This window comes from Copadichromis virginalis, linkage group LG3 (assembly GCF_057382275.1).
Source record: "Copadichromis virginalis isolate Kocher_CV1m ecotype Utaka linkage group LG3, C_Virginalis_male_GT1.1, whole genome shotgun sequence".
NCBI classification, from domain to species: Eukaryota; Metazoa; Chordata; class Actinopteri; order Cichliformes; family Cichlidae; genus Copadichromis; species Copadichromis virginalis.
The window spans coordinates 5,826,601-5,853,120 of NC_140620.1; the positions used below are offsets into that span (position 1 = coordinate 5,826,601).

General features: G+C 43.6%; 1 protein-coding gene across 1 annotated transcript; it reads left to right on the top strand.

Annotated features, from left to right (window-relative positions):
- On the top strand, positions 1 to 26,520 carry mllt3 (MLLT3 super elongation complex subunit). Its single transcript, XM_085442678.1, has 13 exons — positions 1 to 145; positions 710 to 890; positions 9,399 to 9,481; positions 10,988 to 11,131; positions 11,482 to 11,520; positions 13,028 to 13,138; positions 16,262 to 16,834; positions 19,640 to 19,709; positions 23,788 to 23,914; positions 24,711 to 24,807; positions 24,912 to 24,974; positions 25,131 to 25,202; positions 25,570 to 26,520. The coding sequence occupies exons 1-13, from the start codon at positions 134 to 136 to the stop codon at positions 25,690 to 25,692; spliced, it is 1,695 nt and encodes a 564-aa protein (XP_085298804.1). The 5' UTR covers positions 1 to 133; the 3' UTR covers positions 25,693 to 26,520.

Below are 26,520 nucleotides of genomic sequence, written 5' to 3' on the forward strand. Positions count from 1 at the left end.
GAACCTTTCAAAGTCTTGGGTCTGAGTTGAGTCCCTAAGAAACCATGTCGGCCGTCATAGGCAAACTGCACTCACCTCTCATTTAATATAAAACGAAGTCTCCATGAAATAACAGGAAGGCTCGGCCTCAGCTATGGCCAGCTCGGTAAGTAGCTGCTCACGGTGCTTTGCTGTTCCCGGCTCGGGTTTAAACACTATACGCGTGGACATTTATGGCACACCGGAGGGGTCCGTGGGTTTTTCTGCAACAAGGGTTTTCGGGCTGTACTGCTACTTAGCGCGCCGCTACCACATGAAATAATAGAGATGTTAAATTCCCCTCAGAGACAGACAGAGGAAAATCTTTCGGGAGAAACCCCCAAAACGTTTTGGCTAATGCGCCGATAGAGTGTTGGAGAGCGGCTGTAGTCAGTGAGAGGAGTCGCTGGGCCGGTAACGCAGACATGCCAACTTTGTTGAGAAGTTTGCTCTTTATTCTTACGATGTTACGGTTTAACAGTTGTGTAACGTTAGCTCAGGAAACAAAGCGCAGGACACACGAAGGTTGAAGCTCGTCGTGTGTAAGCGTGTACCTGTTGCTTCAGCTGAGAGGAAACAGACGTTGTTGGACAGCAGCAGACTGCAGTGTTTCAGGAACAAACACCTGCATGAAACATGGACCCGTGACCCGTCTTTAGTAACGCTAACCCTGCGTCTTTGTGCTTTGCAGGGTGCTGTACAGGTGAAACTGGAACTTGGTCATCGTGCCCAGGTCAGAAAGAAACCCACGGTGGAAGGGTTCACCCACGACTGGATGGTGTTTGTGCGAGGACCAGAGCACAGCAACATCCAGCACTTTGTGGAGAAAGTGGTTTTTCATCTGCACGAAAGCTTCCCGAAACCAAAGCGAGGTGAGGAGAGCTGCCCTGGTGCTTTGTGTGGAGGGGTGGAGGTTAAGGGCTTCACATCTGTAATTGATCACACACACACACACACACACACACACACACACACACACACACACACACACACACACATATATGTATATATATATGTGTGTGTGTGTGTATATATGTATACTTTTAATGTGTGTTGTTTCTTCATGTGCGTGCATTTATTTCACACCTGTAGTGCAGCGTTTGCAGAGTCAGGTTCTCACTTAAAGTCCTTTCTGTCTTGTTGTCTGTGTAATGTTACGTCCTGGTGTCGTTTCACTTTTCATGTTTTGACACCAATAATCACATAAATAACAACAGACAACACAAATTAGTGAGTGAAGAGGTGCAGGCTGGTGCTTCGGCTTATTATAATACAGTAATAACAATGATGACAATAATCATATAATCAGGTGAAGTCTGTGTCTACATGCATCTTTTTTATTTATAGCAGCAGTAGTAATTAGTATAACATTAGTAGTAGCTGTAATAGACACAATAATATTACTACATACAAAACTTTATTTAAGTATAAATAGTTTAGTGTGTCATACATTCATTTATGAATTTCCAAACGTTTCCCAGACCAGTACAAACCAGTGTAAACAACTAACCTTGGAGAAGCCCACAGTTAACCTTCAGACTGTCCACCCAGTGTTCATCACATAGCTCCACAGACAGTAAGGACGATCAGTAATGTTGAACTTATTTAGCTCATACAGCCCACCTTTATCCTGGGCCAGATCAGTGAAACTCCCCTTTGTGTCAGTGCAAAGAAGTTAGACTCCGAGGTATCTTAAAATAAGGAAAACAGGACGTCTCAACTTTTCTACATGATAAAGAAAGAAATCTGTCAGCGTGACTCTTTGGAATTAAATTCTAAGAAAATGTCTCAGATAAATTAGTAAAGTTCTGGTAGCTCACTTACTGACCTATAAATCTAAAACTGGACATTTTTAATTTACACAGTTATCAGATTTAACTGTTTCTCTGTTGTTTTATTATGTTAGTGTAGTATCAGTGCCCTTTATCTATCGGAAAAAGCTGTAAAATGTAGAGAAAAATGCCAAGTTTACGCCTTCACAGTGTTTACAGCTGTCCAGTGGGTCAGACTGAAGTCTTTGCTAGACCGATCCTGGTCCCCGGGCCTTATGTTTGACACCCCTGATCTAAAACAATACTGGTGGCCACACAGATACTACTACTACTACTACTACTACTACTACTAATAATGATGATCATAATAATAATAATGAAATTATTACAAAAATTGGTCTGTAATCAAACCAAAACTGTATGATATAATCTTATATAATATAAGTATAAGTAATATATAGTCTTCTAAATGTATTTAACTTTGTTATCTTATCCTGTACTCATCCTAAATACATAACACGTACTTTGTCTAAATTTTTTAATCATTATTTTTATTTTAGGAAACAAATGAGAGACTTTATTCAGACTAAAGTTGGGCGATATGTAAAAATTTTCCAACCGACAATCATCAGTCCAATAATCGGCGATGGGCGATAAATTCGTGCGTCCACAGACTTTTTGATTGCAGAGCAATGTAATCAGTGTAGTACGAGCAAAGTACTCAAACTCGACTAACATGAGCATGCACGTGTCCACCATCCGGCTGAGTATGCTCAGCCTATCGGCGATAGTCGAAATATTCATCCAGTCGCCCGACCCCAATTCAAACTCATTTTAATTATGTTCTTCTTCTACAATAATTCAGTCATGTAGATGGTAAAGCGTTGTTTGTTTGCGCCCATTGTTCATTAGTAGATCCTGAAATATATTTTACCGCAATAATCTGTAATGAAATTATGTAAAATAAATAAAACCTTTAAGCTTCAATAGTTATTTTGTTAAAGCTAACATATAACTGGGAAAATTTGTTGAAAAATGAACAAGTTAATGTTTTGAAGGTACAACTTCTTCACCACGTGTTGTTGCAGGAGGGGGTCAGAATCGACCCTGTGGTGTCAGTACTGAGTTTGAAATTGTAGTATCCTGACAACCTGTTCAGCAGTGGCAGACATCATCTGCTTGGAGTGACACACAGTTGAGTTTTTAGAGGAGTACAAGTACAAGATTAACTGTTAATGAAACACGGCACCCAGCTGACACAGCCCTACACACTAGAGCCACTGTGGAAAAGAAGGCTTAGTGTGGTAATATGGAAATCCACCACTGACGGGTGAGGTGATGGTGCTGGTCATCTCTTCATCAATGCACCTGTTGGTGAGTGGCATAGATCAGGGAGCATGTGAAGGTTTTCTCTTTAATAGCAGGAAACATGAGCAAGCATAAGGGTTTAAGATTGTGTTACTGCATCTCTAAACCTTCAGCTCCTATGGGATGTTCCCAGGCTGCACTGGTCAGTATCTATCAAAAGTGATCTAATGAAGGTAGGGTTAGTGTTAGTAAACCAGTGGGGTGCAAAGACTGACCTGTGTGTGCCAGTCCAACAGGTGACTTACTGAAGCTCACACTGGTGAAAACGTTGATGCTGGTTCTGATAGAAACGTGTCAGAACACACAGCGTGTCGCAGTTTGTTGCACATGGAGCTGCACAGCAGTAAGGATGTCCACGCTGACCCCCGTCTACTGCCAAAAGGGTCACCAGTGGACACCTGAGCATCAGGACAGGATGATGGAGAAGTGGGAGAAGGTGCCTTCTTTGAGTAGCACAAACTGGAACAACTGGGACAAGTCTAAGGTGTTGAGTTGGGCTTCAGATTCCACAGATATCAGTTCAGTCGAGCATCTGTGGGGCGTGTTGGACAAACAAGTCCAGTCCAAGGAGGCCTTGCCTCACAGCTTACATGACTTCCAGGATCTGCTGCTCCAGTTTAATCTGCCCCCCGATGGCTCACTGACTGGCCTATAATTCATTTTTGACATTTTCATTTAAACTGTTCTCAAACTGAACTTTATACCTGAGTATTTCCTAGTTTTACACTAGTTGGTTAGTCTAATGTTTTCCTTGTTTAATCAACTAAGAGATCAGTCACCAGCACATGTTGTTGCACCTGGACGTTGTGTGCTTCGCACAAAGATCTGAGCTCAGCTGTTTTTCTTGACATGGTTCCTTTCCAGTTTAACTGAAACAGCCACACAAGCTCCACCTACACACTGAAATAAAACGGAGACATTTAAAGACGTCACGAGCAGATATTAAAATTACAAACTGAAGTGAGGACTAACAGTTTGCTTTAATGGCAGCAGGTCGTGTGCTGATTTATACGATAACCTTTGCAGCAGTATTTACTACAGATGGTTATAAACTGTAGCCTTGGAAACCAGAGGGTTTGGAGGTGGGGGGGACTAAATGGACGTGGACGTCCTTTTAACATGTCTCCATTTCACTTGGCTTGTCAAATGAAATATAAGCTTTGTATGTCCACCTGGACATATCTGGGGTCTGTCGGGACGCCACAAAAATGTAGAAGGTGCTGAACATCAGTCCTGTAGCTCTGCTGTTGTTTACAGTTGTCAGCTGGTCTTTATTGGCTTGTGTAGCAATACCAAACCAAACTAGGTCCACTGATAAGATCTCAGATCCTAAGTGCTCTCAATATAGTCTTCTTCATATGTCAGCACATCAGTGTTTTCTTATCAATCCAAACATCGAAGGGAGTCAGAGCGAGAACGCCAAAAGATGGCGCATGTCTAACTTCTTCTCACTCTCCAAACGATTGGGTGTGTAGCTCGGAGAAGCTCCCCGAGTCGGCGAGTAAAGCCGCCGTTGCGCTTCATCATTGCTGCTGTTTAGTTAGCAGGCCAGCATGGAGGTGTTTCCATGGTGACAGCCAAATGGCAAAGCTGTCTGAACAAATGGAGGTAAAGACGTTGTTAGGAAGCAGCGAAGGCGGTGCTGTTTTTGGCAGCAGAGGCTCGTGCTGCTTAAGCACCTCATTTGGATTCTGTAGTGCCGTTTAATCTACAGATGGAGGGAATCTCTTCAGAGGTGTTTGATATTTCAGAGAATTGTCACTTTTATGGAAAGTTGGAAGATAAAAAAAAATGGTTCATCTCCCTGAAAACTGCGTGAAACGTGTAGTTTGTAACGTGGAGGAAAAATAAATAAGCTCTGAGAAACTGAAGGGCTTCGGGATTTTGCCGGTATTGTTCCTTGATTCCTCAAAAATGCTTCCCACTCATGAAGGTGAAACACAAAGAAAGCTCCAGGCTGGCTGCTGTTGTTTACAAGAAAGCATGGGGTTAGGAGGAGGTGCCGATAAACAAGGCGGCCACCTCCAAGGAACAGGAACTGGGCTGTAAATGCCAACTCTTCCTCGGTTCAATCAATGAAAGGAAGTTTGAGGAAGTGGTTTATTGAAGCTTGATTTATTTGGGGTGTCTGTTGAAAGCTCTTTCACTCCTCTCAGTTGGCCTTACCATAAAACATTTGTCTTTCTTTACAGTCCCTCCCCACAACAAAGCTCCGAGGCCTGAGTCAGGACTCGCTCTGAGACTCGTGGCCTGCTGGTGGAGTTTTATTAGGGCCTGAAACCTGTGAAAGCCTATGCATTCATTTATTATTACTTGTTAACCTTTTTGACATGAATATATCCATAAGTCTGAATAATAAGTCATTGTTGTAGCCATACTCTCCATACTGGGACGTTATATCCAGTACATGATAGCTAGTAAGCAGATGTAGTGCAGCATGTCTTACCTCGTGAGGTAACAGGAGGACAATAGTTTCAGGAAGTACTGGTGCACACCTGAAGCCCACCTCTGATGGTGGTGTAGTTTGGTTTCCACGTGCGTAGATTGTCTGTTGGATCTTTACCCTAAAATATGAAGCACATTAAATCGACTGCGCGTTGGTGCTGTACAAATAAACCACTCTTCTTCTTCGTCTTCTTCGTCTTCTTCTTCTTCTTGTGGCTGCTTCGTTTGAGGGTGCAGCAGATCACCCACCTCAATCACACCCTGCATATCCTTTATTCCCCCCCATGGAAAACATTAATATCGAGGAGCAGCACCGACTGGAGCTGATGTTACCAACCTGCTGTCTCTTTCTGCTGTTCACTTTTTCTCGATGGTTCTCGTAATGTTAGATTCGTTCTAACACTGGTTTGGCAGCTTTTATTGGACGTAAAGAATCATAATGTGCTCCATTATTACTTCCTTCTTCATCGGACTCATCAGTTACACGTCTGAGGAGCTACTTTCGTTATCATTATTATGATATGCAGATGTTGTCATAAATCAGATCTGAGTGTTCTCTGCTGTGATTTCAGTTTACGACTCTGAAGGTTCATCCAAACTTCGTAAACGGTCCTTCTCAGGCATGTTCGAGTTGTCCTACATCGTCTGCATCATGTTTGCTCTTCATCAAACATGTTGATGATGTTGACGCTAATAAAATCAGATCAAATAATAGGAAATTGATCAACCTTTTGCAAGAATTAAAGTTTGCCACCCCGGAGCTCACTGAGCATCCAACACTTCTGTGGTGGTTTTATAGGTGAGGTGTGGAAGTTTCACCCTGCTGTGTGTGCTGTTAGTCTCAGACCTTTGATCAGGAGTTTCTTTCAGTGCGTTTCTGTGGAGGTGTGTGTATCTTAACAGGCTGACATATGTGATATAGTGTGTATGCAGCCTGCTTCTGTATGTGACCTGCATTAGCATGTGTGCTAGCGGGGTGGGAGAGGTACGACGAGCAGCGAGGAGGATGCGAACCTTTAACTTGCTGAGGCTCTCCACCCGTACGGCCTAACTGACCTCCAACACAAACTTTAGCGTGTGCGTTCATCCCTGCTCTGCTCTTGCTGCTCAGGAGCTTAATGTTGACCTCATTTTGTCGAAGGGTCTTGCTGTTACCTGATTAGTGTGATGTAGAGTCAGGAGAGGTCGTGTAGAGTGGTGGAGTGCAGGGTTGTTGTTGGGTGCTCTGCTCAGTCAACCACAGACACTCTTCATCACCTGCGGTGAATATCATGATGAATTAGTGTTGTCTGTGCATAAATAAGCACTAATCAGATTCACCATGACATAAGAAGAATGCTTTTGCTCAGCTTTTTGTAGCGTTCATCCGAGAACAGGAGTAACTGTTGCCTGCTGGACCATAGCTTCATGCTGATGTGCAGCTTTGGTCGGTCCTTGCTCTTTGAGATTGGCTTAGTCAGTACTTTGGAACAGTTTTAATAGCACTGTCTCTAGTAGAGCAACAGTGATTGAACGTCAAAGTGCCTCTTTACAGGGATGTATGAATGTAAGGGTCCTACATTAGCACCAATATAAACCCACAAACAGATGAGACGCAGGCGTTTTCAGACAAAGGAAAATGTGACAAAGCGATTACTTAGATCCAGGTTTGGCTGCTTGATCTTTTCTTTCCAAACTATCACATGTGTGTCTTTCTTGATAATTCCTTCCACCTTGACAAGATTTCCAGTTCCAGATGGACTGAAGCATACCCACAGCCTAATACTCCCACGCCCTCGTTTCACTGTGGGGACGTGTTTTTGGGGTCTACATCAGTCCCTGCGTTCTCCAAACATAAGCAATGTCTCTATTAGGGCTGTCAAAAAATAGGCACTCAGATGTTAATCACTGACTCCAATGGTACATATTTGCAAGAACATCAATACAAACAGTGCTGTTTTCACATGGCACTGCTGCAGTAAGTCAGGCATGCAGCTAACAGCTGTCTTTAACACCGAACAGTCCTTTCAGAGGCATCTCCAGAGATCAGTGAAGCTTGCATTTCACTAGTATTAAAGTATTAAGAAATTATCATAAATATTAACCTGGCAGGAGCACATGTCAGCATTGCTGTTTAACTATTAGCAATTACCAGGATGTAAAGAGCTGCCTGAAAGGTCAGTTTGGAAATCCAGGCAGTGAGCGGTGTGAGCGTTCACAGTAAGCACTCTGTTTTCTGTCTTCTTCATTTCAACACAGCTAATACCACACTTTGTCCAGATGTGATACATCAAGAATGAGGGGATGTAGGGTTGGGAAGTTCATGCCATAGGTGCTCTTCTAAAGAGCTCAGCGTCAAGGTCGGGGATCAAGGATTTGTAAAGTCTTGTGAATGTGATAACTCAAGGAGGAGGTCACCTAAGATTTTCAACTTGATACCAGAGGTGTATCTGCTGAAAATCTCAGATGAGTTTGAATCCCGCTGACCTCGTGGTCGGAGGACAACATCTCTGAAAATCAGCTCTGATTTTTAAATTCGTGTCTTTGGCTGAGGGGGAGCGCTGCAGGCCACCAGGATTGATTTTATTTAAATCAACTTTATATTTGAAAGAATTAGTTGAAAGGTAACAACTTGACATTTTCAAGATAAAGTCTTCACCATTACTTCTGTTGGTGTAGGATGCAGTTATACTCTTCACCATGCTATTTTTCTGGGTATTGGTATTAAAACTGAAACTGTAGTATTGTTACAAGCCTAGTGTCTATGACACATCTGTCCTAAAATAAGGATCCTGGTTCATTTTGAGGGTAACAAAGGCTGTGACATTTAATTTTGTCAAACAGCTGCAGATTTAAAAGTGTGGAAGGAAAAAAAATCCTGAAAAGCATGAAGCTAACGTTTCACAACAATCATTATGTGCTCCATCAGGTCATGGCTGCTTTTTCAACCTAAACCACTGAAACCTGAGCACATGTAGGATTTTCAAACTGAGCACATAGCTGTGTATACAAGGACACTGAGAGGTGCCACTGCTGTCATAGTATGAATACATGGACAGATATAGTTCTAGACTACTGGATTAGATCCGTGACCAGTAAGTAAAATAGTTTGTAACTTATTAACAACAATAATTTGAAAAGATGTGATTTTCAGGAACGAAGATGTTGGAGGCAGCAGAGGGACGATGTGAGAAAGATGTCGTCCTTCTCTACTCTCATCCATCCGTACAGCATTTCTACACATTCACACGCATCACCATCGTAGCTGCATGCTGTGATGTGTCAAACGGACAATATTTGAGAATTAAGCAAAGCTTCCTTTGTTCAATAAGCACACGTAACTTAATTAGTACATTTCCTGCATTGGTACAGTTTGTGACTCAGGAGGGATCCGCTGTGATCCGTGTGCTCCTCTACGAGCATGCGTGGACGTCTTGGCCTTGTCGTGTGTGTTTAAGGCTTTGGCTCTAATGGACGCCCGCTCTCTGTATCGATGCATCAGAGTAGGCTGCAGAAATTGAGTTAATGAGGTCTCATGAGAACACAGCTGCAGGATTAGTGTGTTTAATGACACAATAAATGAAGCAACAGTCTTAATACAGTCCTGTCACCTGGTTCAGGTGTGGAGGGGATGTGATTTATGTAATGGTTGGGTTTTTTGTGTTTGTCAGAGCGGCCGTCTCCCAGCAACCCAACCAGATGGCTGCAGCACACTCAGCGCTGCTCTGCATTTCATGTAACTGCATGAATTTAAAGCAAGCTTTGTGAACTGTCAGCCTCCTGGTGCTGAAGTCTAACAGCAGTTTTCTCTTTCAGTGTGCAAGGATCCACCGTACAAAGTGGAGGAATCTGGATACGCAGGCTTCATCTTGCCCATCGAAGTTTATTTCAGAAACAAGGTACATTTAACAAGCAGCACTCAGCTGCCAGGGTTTGTGTCTGTGGGTAATGCACTATTGTTGTAAGACCCTGAACCTCTAAACCATGAAGGGGTTTTTGTGTATGCTCTGAACATGTGTCGGGTTTGCACCAGGTCGTTCCTGAACTGCAGCTTTGGAGAGGCTGATTGTCAAATGTGTCCATTCAGAGCTGTTTTCATTTTTCTATCAAGAGTCACGTCTTTTCAAGCTGTTGCAACATTTTATGTATTATGTGGAAGCTTCTGCAGCGACGTTACTGAAGGAGTGTACGCGTGATTCAGTTGTGCTCTCTTGAAAGTGTTTTTGCTGGAAAAGAGAAAAAACTGGCCTACCATACTCAGAGGTGTGTGTGCAACTCTAACAAAGCAGCAGGTCACACACACAGCTGGGCCTAAAGGCGATGCCACCTTTGCCATGTGAGGGTAAAGGCTGGATGAACTGGTTCTCTCTTTGGGTGACGACACCTGGTAACGTAGGTCATGAATGCAGAGATTTAAATTAAACGACCCCACACAGATACTGGGTCAGAGCCATGAACTGGCACATCCAGTGGAGAGAAAGGTGCATTTTGTAGTGCTGGAAGAGCTCCATTATTGGTTATTGGTGCAAAATTCAGAAGCAGCATTTGTTCCAGAGTTTTAGCTTGTTACTGGTTCCACTGGCTCTATTTTCTTTGACGTTTTCTAGCAGAGAGCCTTTCGAACACATCTAACAGATGCTGACTCCTGAGCAAAGGTCGTCTCAACCCAAACTGTCATCATTTCATCAAATGGTGATTCAAACTAAAAAAGCCAGTAAAAATAATAAAAGTAAGTCCAAAAGCAAAAAATCAAAGTTGATCTTAACCCAGGAAAAACATGGATGTTCATTTGAAAGCTGCCTTAAATTTCTCAACTTATTTTTTTAATTACAATCAGGACTTGAGTTTGCTGTGTTACTGTGGTACTTACTTAGTGCCTCGTGTATCATATTTAACAAATACAGTTCTTGTACATAATCAGTGTGATTTATTTATTTTCCCCTGAAGAAAGTAAATAAATTGCACAACACATTTTTGCCAGATGTAGCAAATTCAATCAAAATGAAGGGTTTATATGAAATTTAAATTTTAATTAATTAATTAAAAAAAAAATTCTGTCTGTTATTTCATGGTTCAGGCTTCAGAGGGTGTTTGGGATCTGAATAAGGTAGTCCGGTCACAGCAGATGGCCCCGCCCCTCCTGTTAAAAGGGAGTTTTTCCTTCCCACTGTCGCCAAAGTGCTGCTCATAGGGGGTCATATGACTGTTGGATTTTTCTCTGTATCTACTGTCCAATATAAAGCACCTTCAGGCGACTTTTGCTGTGATTTGATGCTGTGTAAATAAAATTGAATTGAATCTAATTAAATGATGCAGTCAAAAACAGAGCATGATGTGGGTAACGTGCTGCATGACGGGTTTTTATTGTTTGTCCCTTTCGTGGTTTTCCTTCCACTTCTCCGTAGGAAGAACCGAAGAAAGTTCGCTTTGATTATGACTTGTTCCTCCACCTGGAAGGTCACCCGCCCGTCAATCACCTCCGCTGTGAGAAGCTCACCTTCAACAATCCAACAGAGGAGTTTCGTAGGAAGTTACTGAAAGCTGGAGGGGTAGGCACGAGGGCGTGACAGACCAGGTCCATCCTGGGCTGTCGCTTTATATCATGGATGTAGTATGTGTGGAGTATATGTGTATAGTCTTTACAGCAATGACATAAGTTTACGTTCCTCAGTAAATCTGAGGGTTTTAAAACTGCACTTCAGTATTGATTCACTTTATTTGACATGTCTGGAGCCTCTGATTGGCCCCACAGTGGGCTGAAGTGCTACAGTCAGTCTGGAGAGGACAGTCAATGGCTGAACTAGTTTACCCTGCATATGTGAGATATGAATAGTAATGAATAGTTTGTATTTTTCTGTTTACCAAGATTGTCACCCTGTTCTTCTGTTGTCCTTCACAGCAACGAAATCCTCACAAAAGAAGTTCAGAAGACTCAAAGGTAAGATTTCTAACAGGCTTGTAGCTCATGACTCCTCCTCCCTGTTACTGTTACCACCTCAGCAATGACACAATGTAGCAGCTATTGTTGCTGCAGATGTTGAACTTTGTTGTAGCACTTTAATGTAAGGGATTTCAGTCAAAACCAGTTGTTTCAAATGTGTCCCGTTACTAAATTGTGCACTTGAACGACTGTCAGATCCACATAAAACGCCTGCAGTCATGGAAACACGGCGTTCACGGGGCAGTGTATGTACGGCCCTGCTGCTCCACACCAGCAGAGGTTTTGGTTGTTTTCTTGTCTGGAGCGTTTACATCTACGTTAACATAGTGCGACTGTCTTCCTGGAGTTTGCCAAAAATAACAGAGCAGCACAGTTGAGCTTTACAAAGTCACAAATCTGTGGTTGTGTATGGACAGGACCAAAGTGGACATGTTTGCTATAATGTGCAGTACGAAAATCAAACGCTGTTGCTAAACATAAAGCATGTGTTTCTTTTTAAAGCTGTGCCAGAAATCGTGGAACAACGGTTTATGTTGTTAAAATGTTGATAAAGTGTTTATAATGAGTTCAATAAACACATCTTTAACTTGCCATCCTTTGCTAAGCTTTTCAATTCCCTCACTGGGACTTTCATGTGCACTGACTTCATTTTAATCCAGTTTATTTACCTCCTCAACATGTCCTGAAGTTCTCCAGAGGCCTGGTAATGAGCTAGTCATGTGATTCAGGTGTGTTGACCCAGGGTGAGCTCTGTAACCTGCAGGACACCGGCCCCGCCCCTGCACTGCGATCTAAGATGACAGCAGGTCCACTTCATGATTAGCCGTAATTAGCTAAATGTTTAGGCTAGGCAGGAATCGGGTTCTGTTCTTGAGTAAGATTTCAGACCACGTGAGGCGTTTCATGAAGAGGGGTATGTGGTAGCACATGATGACCTATATAAGCATTCGATCAAACGTTTGGGAATTGGAGTTGCAGTTGGAGCGGTGCTCACTTGTTGTGCTTCAGGTGAACCTCGAGTGCAGCCAGTATAGTCTATGGTCATATGGTTTTGTGTGTGTTTGGTAACTGTGTGGCATTTATGTGTTACTCTAAATCTTCATGATATCCATCTTCACTTGTACAAGTGAAGAATCCTTTGTTGTTCTTTCTTTGATTGTTGTTGTTGTTTTTGATGCAGTTTTTTTTTTTTTTTTTATGGGAATGGGTTTGAGCCAAGTCAGTTACATGTACATGTGAGGCACTGATGTCACTGGGATGACTGGGATGAAATCGATGTAATATAGAACAAATATGTACAAAAGTGCTCACACAAGCTGCTTGACAGTAAAGCTGAACATTCTTTACTGATGTCCTTTTTTCTGGTACTTGACTCTACAAACACAGTGATATTACTCAGTAAATGACTGATTCATTATCAGCTGTCCTGGTAGAGACTGAACACTCTACATTTACTGAAAGCAAAGAACTCTGCTCATTTAAGCTGCTGATTTTCCTTTGGCAGGTGATGATAATGCAGGAGGGCTCAACCTCCCTGTTTGGTTCCCACCTCAAGCTGGCAACACTTCCCAACAGCTCTGACACAAAGAAAAGCAAAGGCTTTACTGCGTCCAAGGTCAGTGTCTCTGCTCTTTACCTTGCTAGCTTATAGCACCGCTGCTACAAAGGTCGCTCGTTTTGCAGCAAAGACCAGCTGCTGCAAAAAAGTTGTAGCACAAGCATGAAATATGTTTTTTAAACCTCAGGGTGATTCCTGCTTGTACTGCACTAAACGCTTTGGCCTGTCGGGGCCTGGAGCCTCTCCCAGGGTGCACCGGTGTTTGGTACTAATTTATTTATTTTGTTTTAGATGAATCACTAAAACTACAATATTGTTAGTTGATATACTTAATTAAAAAAGTAAAAAAAATCAATCAATAAATAATAATATGGTGGTAAAGTTTATATATGCTAAAAGCTTGTTGCTAGGCAAAATGATTATGTCATAATGTGTATAATTGAGCTGTGGTGAACAGAACTGAGATGGTGTTGTATGTGGATAAGAGTTTTCTCTGTATCTGTTATTATAGGATATACTGTACAATGTAAAGCTTGTTGTGATTTGGCTGTATGAATAAAATTGAATTGAACCGAGGTGCTTCGGCCTATTCTTAGCAGGAATGTGCCTGAATCATCAGAGCTGCTGTCATTAGACGTATCAGAAGAACTAGTTGTTTAATGTTAACGCTTTAATTGGTGCCCAATGGGAGAAAATTGTGTCTCCCATACGCAGTCGTCTGCCAGCAAATGGCAAAGCAGCCATCGCTTATAAAACTAGGCCTGTTATTGTTACTCACTGCTGAAGTGCAAAGAATGAGATCGCAGATGCAAGACGTGAGCTTTCTCCGAAGGTGGGCTTTTGCTTTGTGATAGGGTGACGAGTTCAAGAGGGACTCGGACTGCAGTCGATGTCCTTCTACATCGAAAGGAGGGCGATCGTGGCTCAAGAGTTGGGAGTTCGCCTTGTACTCGGAAGGTTGCTGGTTTGAGCCCCGGCTCGGACAGTCTCATCGTTGTGTCCTTGGGCAAGACACTTCACCCGTTGCCTATTGGTGGTGGTCAGAGGGCCCGGTGGCGCCAGTGTCCGGCAGCCTCACCTCTGTCAGTGCGCCCCAGGGTGGCTGTGGCTACAATGTAGCTGCCATCACCAGTGTGTGAATGTGTGTGTGAATGGGTGGATGACTGGATATGTAAAGCGCTTTGGGGTCCTTAGGGACTAGTAAAGCACTATATAAATACAGGCCATTTACCATTTGAGTCAGCTGTCGCCGGGGTGAGGTGTTCAGGGCGTGGCCTTCTGGGAGGCGGTCCCAGGAGAGGTTGCTTCTCGGCTGGCTTGGGAATGTCTCTGTGTTTCCTTGGATAAACTGCAGAAGGCGGTTGTTGTGAGGGAGCTGTGGGCTTCTTCACTACATTTTCATTTATACTGTTTCTAGCACGTCCTTGGGTTTCATGTGAGGCGCTCTGCAAACCAAAGTCATTATTGATATATTTATTTTAATGCAACGACCCGTCAGAGGAAATGGATGATCATTTATGGTGTTTCTATGAATTGCATCAATGTGCATCATTAATAATGCACAGCACAATGTGCCACAGTGTATTCGTTTTGTCATATTTAATAGTGCATGAACATCTTTAGTAGAAAGTTATCTTCACATCATATTTAACCTTTAGATGAGAGACTGGACCCTACAGTCTTCCACAGGAGGGTCACAAATGTTCAAATCAGTGTTTTTATGCCACCTGTGTTATTTTGGTTACTAGTAACCAAAATGTTTTGTACCATATTGTGCTTTAATGTTTGAAATATTTTCTTTTTAACGTTTTAAACATTTTTTTAAACACTTTGAAAATTGGAAAAAGGGAAAATAATTCCTCAGCAGCAAAGATGTCATCGTCCGTTGTGTGTATATGCATGAGTACATCAGTGTATGTGGTAAGTTTAAAATTAAGATGGCTTGATATCAAAATCATGTTTTTATAGCTGGAACATGAAACCAGAACAACTGCTGTTAAAACCAACCTCAGCAGGTTAGTTTGGAGCCTCTGATGCAGCTGAGGGTTACCATCAGGTTACCTGTTTCTGTTCTGGGTTTAGTCTGGTGTTGGAGGATAACGTGTTCATCATGCACGATGTGAGACGCCACACAGCTGAGCAGCATTTACAGTGTTTGTCCATTATACAGCCCTCAAACTGAACCCACAGTGTGTTGCAGTGTTTCTTAGTTTCACAGCAGCCGTTTGGCTTTCCTCGTTTAGTCGGCTTAGAAATGAGTGGCCAGGAACGTCCCTCATTTTTCTGAGATTGTTTGGATCCACTTTATAATATCTGACGTACATCAGAATGTCAGGGGCCGAAGATTTACCCGTGTGGATGTTTGTGGACAAAGAAACAGATATTTAGTGTTTTACAGTAACACAGCATCAGTGTTTCGCTGTACAGTTGATCATTGCAGTGTTTGTCAGCCAATATTGGGACACTGCGTGAAATGTAAATAAAAACAGAATGCACTGATTTAGAACTCATATTTACTCAGAAAAACTTGGTTTAAACTAAGAAAATGTAGAAAGATATTAGCAACACATTAGCAAACAGAATCAGCTGATCTGTTCCACACTTTGTGTTTTTGTTTCGCCCAATCAGCTTTGGTTTCAACATCAGCGTGAGGGACAGTTGGGATTAGAGCCAATCACCTGTTCAGATTATGATCCCACAGACTGGGACGAAACCACACCTGAGCAGTGTGACTGCTTCCTTCATAAAGGAGGCGTCTTGAAGCTGTACTATCAATAAAGGTTTTTGTACAAGTTTCAGTTAGTGTGTTCAGCACTTTTCCCTGCATTGTTTTTCATTACTATGCATAACTTAATATGTGCACGTGTATGATGTCTTTGCATGTGTGGACTGAGTGGGTTTCATGTCCACGGCACCTTTAAAAACATCTTTGCTTGTAAAATCGGTGGCGTGTTCGATACTGTATCAGCTGACAGCGGTATGGTCTCATTAGCGCCCTGACAGCGCGAGGAGCTTCCCTTTGCCTTGTGCCTGAACACTCTGAGCTTTACGTGTTTTTCCCGTGTAGCTTCAGTCTTTCTTTCTCTTCTGTTATTGTTTTGCTTGATGTCACTTTTCATCTCCAGCTACTTAAATATCCGACGCTACTATCTGATCTCCTGTGTTTGTTTCAATCTGCAGGATGGCTCTACAGGAAACACTTTCCTCATCATGGCCACAACCACCAGCTCTGACAACAGCAGCATCTCCAAACTCCACAAGCCATTTAAGGACCATATAGACAAGACCCCAAAAGATTTAAAAGACCCCAAAAGTGCCTTCAGGGACTCGGGCTGGGAACCCGGAAAAGCCCCCAAAGAATCTTCCAGGAAACCCAAAGAGAACCAGCCACTTAGAGAGATCAATCCTAAGATGGGCTTCAAGCAGCCCAAGTCTTTGTCTAAGGAGCGTAGGACTGAGGGGATAACTCATGCGTCGAGGTTAAACAAGCGCTTGTCCGGCCTCGAAGGTGACGATCACGGGACCAAAAGACGCAAAAAGGGGTTTGTGAATTCCTCGGAAATGCAGATTTCAGAGTTGGACGGTCCGTGTTTGGATAAGAAACTACTGAGAGACAGATCGCAGCTGCACAGCAGTAAGCTACGAGCAGAAAGCGAGGATGCAGACCTCAGGAGCGTGTCCACGCTGCCGCCATTCCAGGACCTGGTCGATGCTAATGACTCTGATATGGAGGACCAGTCTGCCAGATCGGATGTGAGTAAACGTGACGCTTTACTGTCGTTACAGCTGGGAATGAGCTCATCTACTGGTAACTTCCACCAGTAAACCTGATGGAAGTTCTGGTGCGTTCGTCTGCACATTGATTGGTTTGGGAGCAAACAGCTGATGATGAAGATGTCGAGTGTCTAACAGAGTGTCTGCGTCTTCTTCAAACCCGTGAGCCAAATTAGGAAAATGCTGCAGCTTCATGAACAGGCTGACATTTGACCTTGTTGCCATGCCCACGCTGGTTTGCAGAGAGCCTCCCCATAAAGAAGTTTTAAAGCCAAATCACAGACGAGAAAGATTTATGGTTTTACGGCACCTGAGGAGAAACGAGGGCCGTAAATAGCACAGCTCCTCTTTAATTCTTTTAGCTTTGAAAGAATCAAATGGCTGCGTGTTTGTGCTTCACAGCATTTCTTTCTGCAGCAGTTTTTATTTCTGTTGTCAGTGATTGTATGAAGTGCAGCTCTTTCATGCATCGTTCTCTGCCGCGTGGTTAGTCAAAGGAGTTCTCACAGAGTGGCACCGAAACCTGTGTTTTTGTCATGAAAGTAGCTTTGGGGTGGGGGCTGCTGCAGCTACTGGTTGTAAAAAGCATGTGGGCTGACAAATTCCAGGCATTTGATTGTGCCCAGGCTAGCAACCCTGGTGGGCCTGAGGCGACACAGCCCAGCGCTCCCATTGCTTCATCTTTGATCTCAGAGTTTGGGAGCGAGTGCTCGGATAAAAACGGCAGAGAAGGAAACGCGGACGAGGTGATGACATGAAGGAAGGGAAACTGGGTGTGGCCTCCGACCAGCACACGTCTGTTTAAAACGAATCAGTTTTATTTCCATGGCGCCGCATCGTCGAGGCGCTTTGTGCTGGATGGTCAGGACCCCACAGAGATGCTGGTGTCTCAGGATGCTGACGATGTCACACTGGTGACGTTCTGGTGACAGATAAATTTAGTAAAAGAAAGTTTATCATCTATTTGATTTAAGTGTCCACTCATCATCATCACACAGCACGAAGAACATTTAATTATGGAAGAGTGTCTAAAAATTCAAACATGATAAAAATAATATCTTTATTTTGAATGACAGTATTCATGTTATCCTGAGTCTGTGCAGTGTTTTTCTACATTCAGCTGTTTTAATCACATCCCAGATTTGTTTGCTCTTCATGAGATGTCGTCTGCTGCTGTGGACAATCCTCTCACTCTTATTTTCAAACTGAAATGAGTGCCAGCCATCTGTTGTCATTAGCTTTGCAGGTTAGCGGGATTCATTATTGTAGGCTGAACAGATCACAGATGGGATATTGATCTGTGACAGTGGACGCGTGGAGGAGCGAGCGGGTTGCTCGCTGTGCAGAGCAGCGGGGGAACTGTAGCTGAACCCATTGTTGGGAACTAATCAGAGGAAATCCAGAGCAGATGAATCGGATGGTTCGAGCGTGAGGAGCAGAGCTGAGGCAGAGCGCTGCGAGCTGTGGATGTGAGAGCGGCTGCAGGCATCAACTTTTCCCACTTTGTTCCCCATGGTTTCTAAACTAGACCGTCAGACAGTTTCCTGGATGTGCTGTCGGTTTATTGTCTCTTGATGTGATTGGGTTTGCTTACTTGGAGTAAAGGAGAACAAAAGCCGTAAACAGGAGTGCCGGTCAGATTTATGACACTTTGAAGAAGCCTGTAAACCAGCAGAGCAGCTGTGCGCTCTTTCTCTCACGTTTCTCCTCACCATGTTTTGCACTGTGAAGGTTTCCTTATGTATCTGTGCATGTACATTGAAACACGTTTAAACGTGCACTGTCATTGTTTAAGTCCACATCTCAGTCGATCTGAAAGAGTCAAACATCCTCACTCTGGGCTGTGTGAGCCTCTGCTGCCTGTGGGCAGATGCTGCTTCAAGAAAGGGTTTAAAAGAACAATTTTCATTTTTGGCTTTTATGAATCCAAACTACAGACGTGTCAAACACAAACATGGACATGAAGGGAAGGACTGTATGGAAATGTTAGCACACACTGTTTCATGTGAACTGTGTGTGCTGTTATAAAAGGTACTGCTTCAACCTTGAACATTTACACAGAAATCGAATTTTCTCTTGATGCTTTGCCGACCCAACAGACGATGGATGGCACTATGAAACCTCCTGTTGGAGCTTTTCTTTGTCCAACTAATGTCAGGACAGATAGTTTTGACATTAGTTGGAAAAAGACATCCAGTGCTCTCTGCAGCCTCGTTTGTTTTATGTTTGTATTTGTTGAAAATAAATACAAACCTTGATAAATAAACATATTTTTAATAAAGAGAGTCCCCCTCACTGTAACTCTTAATTCCTGTCCCTTGGAGGTGGTTTGAAAGCCGAACGTGTTCAGAGTGGGAACACTGGTGAGTCCAGGTTGGTCCACTCCTGCTGGGTTTGGTCTTCTTTCAGCACATACATAATAATAACAGTAAATGGTAAATGGCCTGTATTTGTACAGCGCTTTTCTAGTCCCTAAGGACCCCAAAGCACTTTACACATCCAGTCATCCACCCATTCACACACTGGTGATGGCAGCTACATTGTAGCCACAGCCACCCTGGGGGGCACTGACAGAGGCGATGGTGTTGGACACTGGTGCCACCGGGCCCTCTGACCACCACCAGTAGGCAACGGCCCAAGGATACAACGACCGAGACTGTCGGAGCCGGGGCTCGAATAGTATTCATTTGCTTCTGTGTTTGCAGAACCGCCACATTCAGTCAAACAGCAGTTTGAGTCATATTTTTATCATTAATCGCTGCCTGTCTCTCTTCTTCCTCCCAGTCTGAGCAGCCCAGTCCAGCGGGTTCCAGCTCCAGTTCAAGCTTTGCTCCCACACCCCACAAACGACAAGGTAACCGACTTGGACCGTGCACACAAGTTACAAAGTTTAGTTTGTGCTGTTTGTTAGTGACACTAACATCATACGTGACACTTCGTGCAGTCAAAGCGATGTAACCAATAAACTGCACCGCTTTGATTTGTTTGTTTTTGTGATTAGATTTATATCATGAGTGCCACGTGAAATTAAACATAATCGTGAGCAAATGATTTAAACTGTACAGGCACATGTGTTCAGTGCCATTCAGCAAACAGCCGCCTCGCACACATGCGTGTGCTCATCAGCACCGTAGAAGAATTGAATTCACTTTTTAATGACTTTTCTTTTCAACAAATCAACAACAGCACAGGACAAAGGGGGGGTGGGTGGTGGGGTGTTGAGATGTAATCAGATAAATCTGGAATATTAACTGTGATAACAACAATTATCCTAATAGATCTTCAGCTGCTTGTTGGGAGAATCTGGGAGAGGAAAACTAACGTGAGCACAAAGTGTCTGAATGTTTTCCCATCGTCACTTTCCACGATGCACAGAGGACAGGGCTGGGGTGATGTCAGGATGTGACGAGACTATAGTGAGTCCAACTGTTGTGTTACACAGGTGGAAGTATTCAGTCTGGCAGTGTGAAGCTTAAACAGTGTTTTTAACATCACTTTAGGTCCAGCTGACATAAACTTATCACACTCACTGGTAGAAATCAAAGAAAGCAAAATGATGCATCCAACAGTCTGTTGTCATGCAAGCGTAACACCAAGTACACAGTGGTAGCCTAACACTTATTGTGTGCCCTGTAGAGACTGTGGTATGGTTGTCATAAGGTTGCTACACTGTTACAAATTAAAACTAACATTTCCTGTTGGATTAAACGCTCCTTAGCAGCAGGATCGATATTGAACAGTGTTGTTTCACCGCCTCCAGCTGACACGCAGCACCCCTGCACACAGGCAGACACACAACCTCTTTCCTCACTACGACACATGTAGCTGACATTCACAACAATGCACAGCACTCAGCAAAACTCCAATGTATAGAAAACTGAAGTGTTACACAGTTACCATAATCGTTAACCTGCTTGGTGGGAATTTAACATGCTCACGATTTGAGATAATTAGCTGTTATCATTAAAGTGGACATGAAACTCTACATGTATGAAGGCTAATTTACACCACTGAGCCCTGCTCTCAAAGGTAACGCTGTCTGTGCAGCTCGATTTAAGAAGTAAGTGCTTAAAGTTTAAGTTTATATAACACGTTTACCGACATCAGCATGTGATGTCACTGGGTTGGTTCGTTTATGTTAGCTTACTAGTAACAGTAACACTTTAAAATAGTCGGTGCTAGTGCCTATGGCTGATTACAAAACAGTAACAATACTGTGGCTCTATGTTAATTACACATGGAGGCGTTTGCCTGAAAAATGTTATGCTCATGTTAATCTCCTAGGACCGGGCGTCCACATATGTGGACATCACATTTTGGGTTATTTAGACCAAAATACTAAATTTTGCTCTACAAGGGCCTGATATCCACTTACGAGGACATTATACTGCTGCTGTTCTATAAAATTTTATCAGATGTGGCTGATATTTTTCTTAAAAACAAAAATAAGGTAAAAAACCAAATCTGGTAATTCTTTGTTTTTACATTCATCGGGCCCCAATGTGACCAAATATCAAAGAGAAAGTCTGGAACTGAAGTTAAGAAGTACCCACTGAAGGAAGGATGAATGGCTGGATCATGAAAACCTGACATATCTCTGCATGTTGTGTTTTTCCTCTCGGCTGTAAAAAGGCTGATTGTCATCACCCCGCTGGTCGGATGGTTGGGGTGGAGAGCCAGGTTTGTGCATGCAGTACCTCAAGAACGAGGCTACGTAGGATTTAAGCTAACGACGTCGACGAGTTTGAATCTCGGTGACCTCGAGGTCTCTGGCAGTGGACCCGGTCATGTGAGAAATGTTGTGCCTGGCTCTTCCACTTTAGGGATTACAGCTCCTAACGCGTTCATTCCTACTGGGACCACTTCGTTCTTGACCTTCTACGTTGGCTCCAGTTTTTCTCCTGCTCCCCTTCCTGACATGCTCTCTGCTGGGACTGCCACATCTATCACAACTGCAGCCTTCTGCTCCTTGTCCAGCACCACTGTGTGTGGTTGATTAGCCAGCAGCTGCTGCCAGGTGTTCTTGGAGGGCTGTTTGCCTCTTTAGCCAGTAGGTGTCCAGTACTATCCAGCTCTTCATTGTGGAGTCATTGTTGGATGTCTGTGTTTGTTATGTTGGCTTTTTCTGGGAGGTTCTTTGGTCTGCTGTTGGGTCCTCCAGCCACCTGATGTTGGTGTTGTGTGATGCTACTTTCTCACAGTACTGCTCAGTCTCAGGACCTGGTCATGGCGCCATCTCTGTCTTCCCTGGCTAACAGTAGTCTTGCATTCTTCCAGCCTGTGCGCCATCGCCCCACATAACCTGCACTGTGGCTCCTCCGTCATTGACTTGTAGACTAAGCGGAGCAATATTAAGATGTGGAAAGGCTCCAAAGTTAAAGCCAATTAATCGTCTGCTTTGACAGGTCCCACTATGTCCAGATTCCTTGTAAACCCAGTTCCGTGCTTTCCTCCTCTAGCTGCCGGACCTCGGCTCGGACCATGCCTCTCCTCAGCCAGGGCTCAGCTATTGCCCATTGTTGGAAGTGGGTGGACCCGAGTCCCTAACGCCCCATGCAGGACTTGCCAATGAGTCTTGGTACTATACCATGCTGGTATAGCCAGACCTTGAATTCGCCTGGTATGCCTGAACCTGCATCTTATGTAGCCACTCTACATCGTGCTCCTGCAGTGGACGAACTCTCATTTCCAGCCCGCTGGCACAGACTTTCCCAGGAAGGCTGAGGAGAGTGATCCCTCCTACATATTCTAATATGAACCATAAGCTTTATTATTGTAAAGTGGAAGCATTAACTAGCTGTGTATATCATATTGTCTGCAATCATACCGGTACAAATTCTTACGTGATACAAAACTGTCGTACTGAGATATCATTGCTATAGCAACACCAGGTGGTTATGATCCCTAGTGCATGCAATTAAGAGACAAGCCTGGGCATGTCTGGGAGTGAGAGCCACATGTGTCAGTCTGCAGTGGAGCAACTTCAGGAACCTCCAACAATCACAGTGCTCTGCAACATATGCAAGAACCTGTTTCAGCCCTTCAGGTGAAAAAACTGTGCGCTACAGTCAGGCTGTGTGTGGGGAGATATTAGCTGCTGGTGTCATGTGACCCAAATGTAAACAAATGACTCCACCAAGTGTGGCTGAAGGACGTCATGTGACAGGAAGAGCAAACAGTGGATGAAAGTTACTGATACAGTACATGGTGCAAGACCAAAGCAGCAGGTTAAAAAGCTCAACTCATGACCCAACATCCCAGGTAGAAGAGAGTCTTCAGTTTTATTGTGAAAATATTGTGCAGGTTCCTAAAGAGTCACAAGGTTAAGTTACTTTAGTTACTGTTTAACAAAAGTTTCCAGGCCAAACTACGACTAACACCAACCCTGTTTCTGTACTACATTTGACTTATTCTGTGTTGCAGTGCCGTGCCACTTTCACGCTGCTGCAAACGGCACTGTGTCATCAGTGACAGTAGCTCATTGGAAGCAATCATGGGATGCCCTTCATTTAATCAAACTTAGAAATGCTGCAGAAAATATCTTTTTGTGTAAATGATCAGAAACATTATTACCACAAATCTTCTTAAAGTATCACTTTGAGCCTGTAAACAAACGGGCACAGCCCTGGTTTATAAACTTTTACTTTGAGTCGGTTCAGAAAGTTGAAGACGTCGTAAGAGAGGCTGCTAAATCATTTTGAGATTGAAGAACATGAAAGAATCATGTTGTTTTCCTGAGCAATGAGAACAATTGAAAACCAGAGCTGTAAGTCAGCTATGTAGAGTTCGAGATGTGTGCATGTTCCCTTTGAAAGTCAGATCACCACATTTGCTGAGCTTTACAGTACCAACGTCACAATCTGCAGCTTTCTGCTTGTATTCCTGAGGTTTAAACTGCAATGACTGAGGCTTTATTGAACTGTTCCACTCAGTGCTTGGCCCGCTGCAGTCAGTGATGCAGGATCTGCACTCGGACGACGACGACGATTCAGAGGACAACAACGACGACATGGATTCAGACACGGATCGAGCAGCACACCTCACACACCACCAGCACAGGTTAGTAACCCGAGGGCAGCTTTTCGAATGGCTGAACCGCACACTAGTTTAGTTTCATAGAGCTGTGTGCAGACATTGGTAATGAATTCCTTTTAACCAGGATATTGCTATTATGAGGGCTACTTTGTATCTCACATGTTTGTGCAGTAGAGCCAGCCTTTAACAACAAACCTGTAAAATGATGAAGAGCCGCCATTTAAATCTTGGTTAAAATTGCTTGGGGCAGTTTCTAAAGGTTCTTTCAACGTGCCTTTTACTAACTTTTCAAGTATTTCATGTAAGCTCTTTCCAACTCTCTCCACCATCCTGTTGGTGGAGGCGTGCCGTCAACCTTGGCCAAAAAGCATAACTTAACCAGATCGTCTCCGTCTCCAACAGTTGACCGGTTTTCTATCATCTATGCCAGGGGTGGGCAATTCCAGGCCTCGATGGCCGGTGTCCTGCAGGTTTTAGATGTGTCCTTGATCCAACACAGCTGATTCAAATGGATAAATGACCTCCTCATGATGTCCTGAAGTTCTCCAGAGGCTGGTAATGAACTAATCATGTGATTCAGGTGTGTTGACCCAGGGTGAGATCTAAAACCTGCAGGACACCGGCCCTCGAGGCCTGGAGTTGGACACCCCTGATCTAGCAGGCCCCTCCCTGACACTGATTCTGCGAGAGTCATCTTCATGTTAAAGACCGTCCTTCGTCCCCACTCTCTCAGATGGGGGATTTTTCATTGTTAGCGGTTTTTAGCTAACAGCTGAGACAACAGTTTTAATGTCTTTATTCTTTGTGACTTCACACTTAGGATTAGTTTAAGTGATGGCAGCAGAAGTGACAGCTCCTCCCATTCCCCGCTGTCGTGCAGTGAGGCCCCGCCCTTATTAAAGTCTACTAATAACCAGGTAATCGTATCAGTGATATACTGGCTTAGATCAGCATGATTGAAAGCCACAGTATCCAGGTGTGTGCGTGACCCTGGGTGACTCTTTGCTCTTCTGTCTGTCAGATAGTGGAAGTAAAAAGTCCCACCAAGCAGAGCAAGCAAGACAAAAGCATGGAGTGTGATAAGGTGAGAACGAGTGTCTTTGGTTTTTAGAAACAGTGCGTGTAATGTGGAGTAGACTAGTAAATATTCTGAAATATAGAAAGTGTTGTTATGTCTTGGGGTTTGTTACCATCAGCCACTGCTACATCATGACAGCCGTCTTTGCTGTGTGCTTTTCAGGTTTACCTGGATGAGCTGGTGGAGCTGCATAAAAGACTAATGACACTAAGAGAAGGTCACATACTGCAACAGGTGAGCTGATGTCAGCAGTGTCCGATACGTCCATCAGACACAAACCCACTTCTACAAAGTTTGGGATCCGTGTCAGATGTAAAAACTGAATTCAGTGATTTTCAGATCTCAGATTTTATTCACACGATTTAAATCGACCAGTTGAGGAAACACGTTAGCGCAGGTCGAAGCTCTCTTCTGATTGGCCAGCTGAGAGCGTGCTGTGCCTGTAGCAGATGACTGCATAAAGAAATCTGCTTGTTTAAAATAAATATTAGACCTTAGACGAAATAATAATGATGAAGTAGTAATGTATAACAATAGTTAATAGTTGCAGACTTTACTTTGACCCAGCCTGTGCCCACCACTCTCACTTTCTGTCTTGCAGATTGTAAACCTGATTGAAGAGACCGGACACTTCCACATTACAAACACTACGTTTGACTTTGACCTTTGCTCTTTGGACAGAAGTACAGTAAGGAAGCTGCAGAGCTATCTCGGGACGTCCTGAGGCACACAGCAGTTGGGTGCTGGATCCGAGCCTCTGACTCGTCCTGTATCAGTTCCAGCTGTAGTTGGCGTGTCTAAACCTCACAGTGGGTCCAGCCTGCTGCTTCGACCCCCCTGAACAAAGAGTTCACCCTGCTGCAGAAATCGGGGGTAGATGTACGAGATCAGGATGTCAGCAGGCAACAATCTGAAAGCTTGATATGAAGGGTTGGTGGGTGGGAGTGATTCTGCTGCCATGTATGTTGTTGTTTATCGTGACAAGTGCATGATCAACTTTGCCTTACAACATTGTACGTCTTATTTATTAAATTTAGTTTGCAGGTGTGTGTGCGTGTGTGTTGGGTGGAAAAAAGTGAAACAGGACTTTGAAGAGCTCTATAAGGCACAAGTCTGACCAGTAACACTACTCTGCTTCGGTCTCCGATCAGATATCCGATTCATTCATTTCCCTGGGATCAAACAGCGTCCGCACAGATGCATCTCTGTTGTTCTGTTTTGTTGTGTGCGACCTCACAGTTTGCAAAGACGTGTGAAATATGAAGAAGAATCCAGCAGGAGGTCTGGATACAAAGTGACACATCACGGCGAGCGTGCTGAGTTGAGAGCGCCGTCGTCTGAAAACTAAAAGTTGAGAAGTTTCTCCAGTTTGTTCTGGAGTTAAAGCTTTAAAAAAAACTTTATTTGTAAGTGTGTCTTTATTAAAGCCACCTTTATGCAAACTCTGAACTTTGAATCCACTGGAGCTTTACAAAAATCTTTGGCCTTGTCTCCTGCTGAAAGTGTCCTTCCTACATAGGAGTGTAGGGAGCACATTAACATAAAGGTCCTT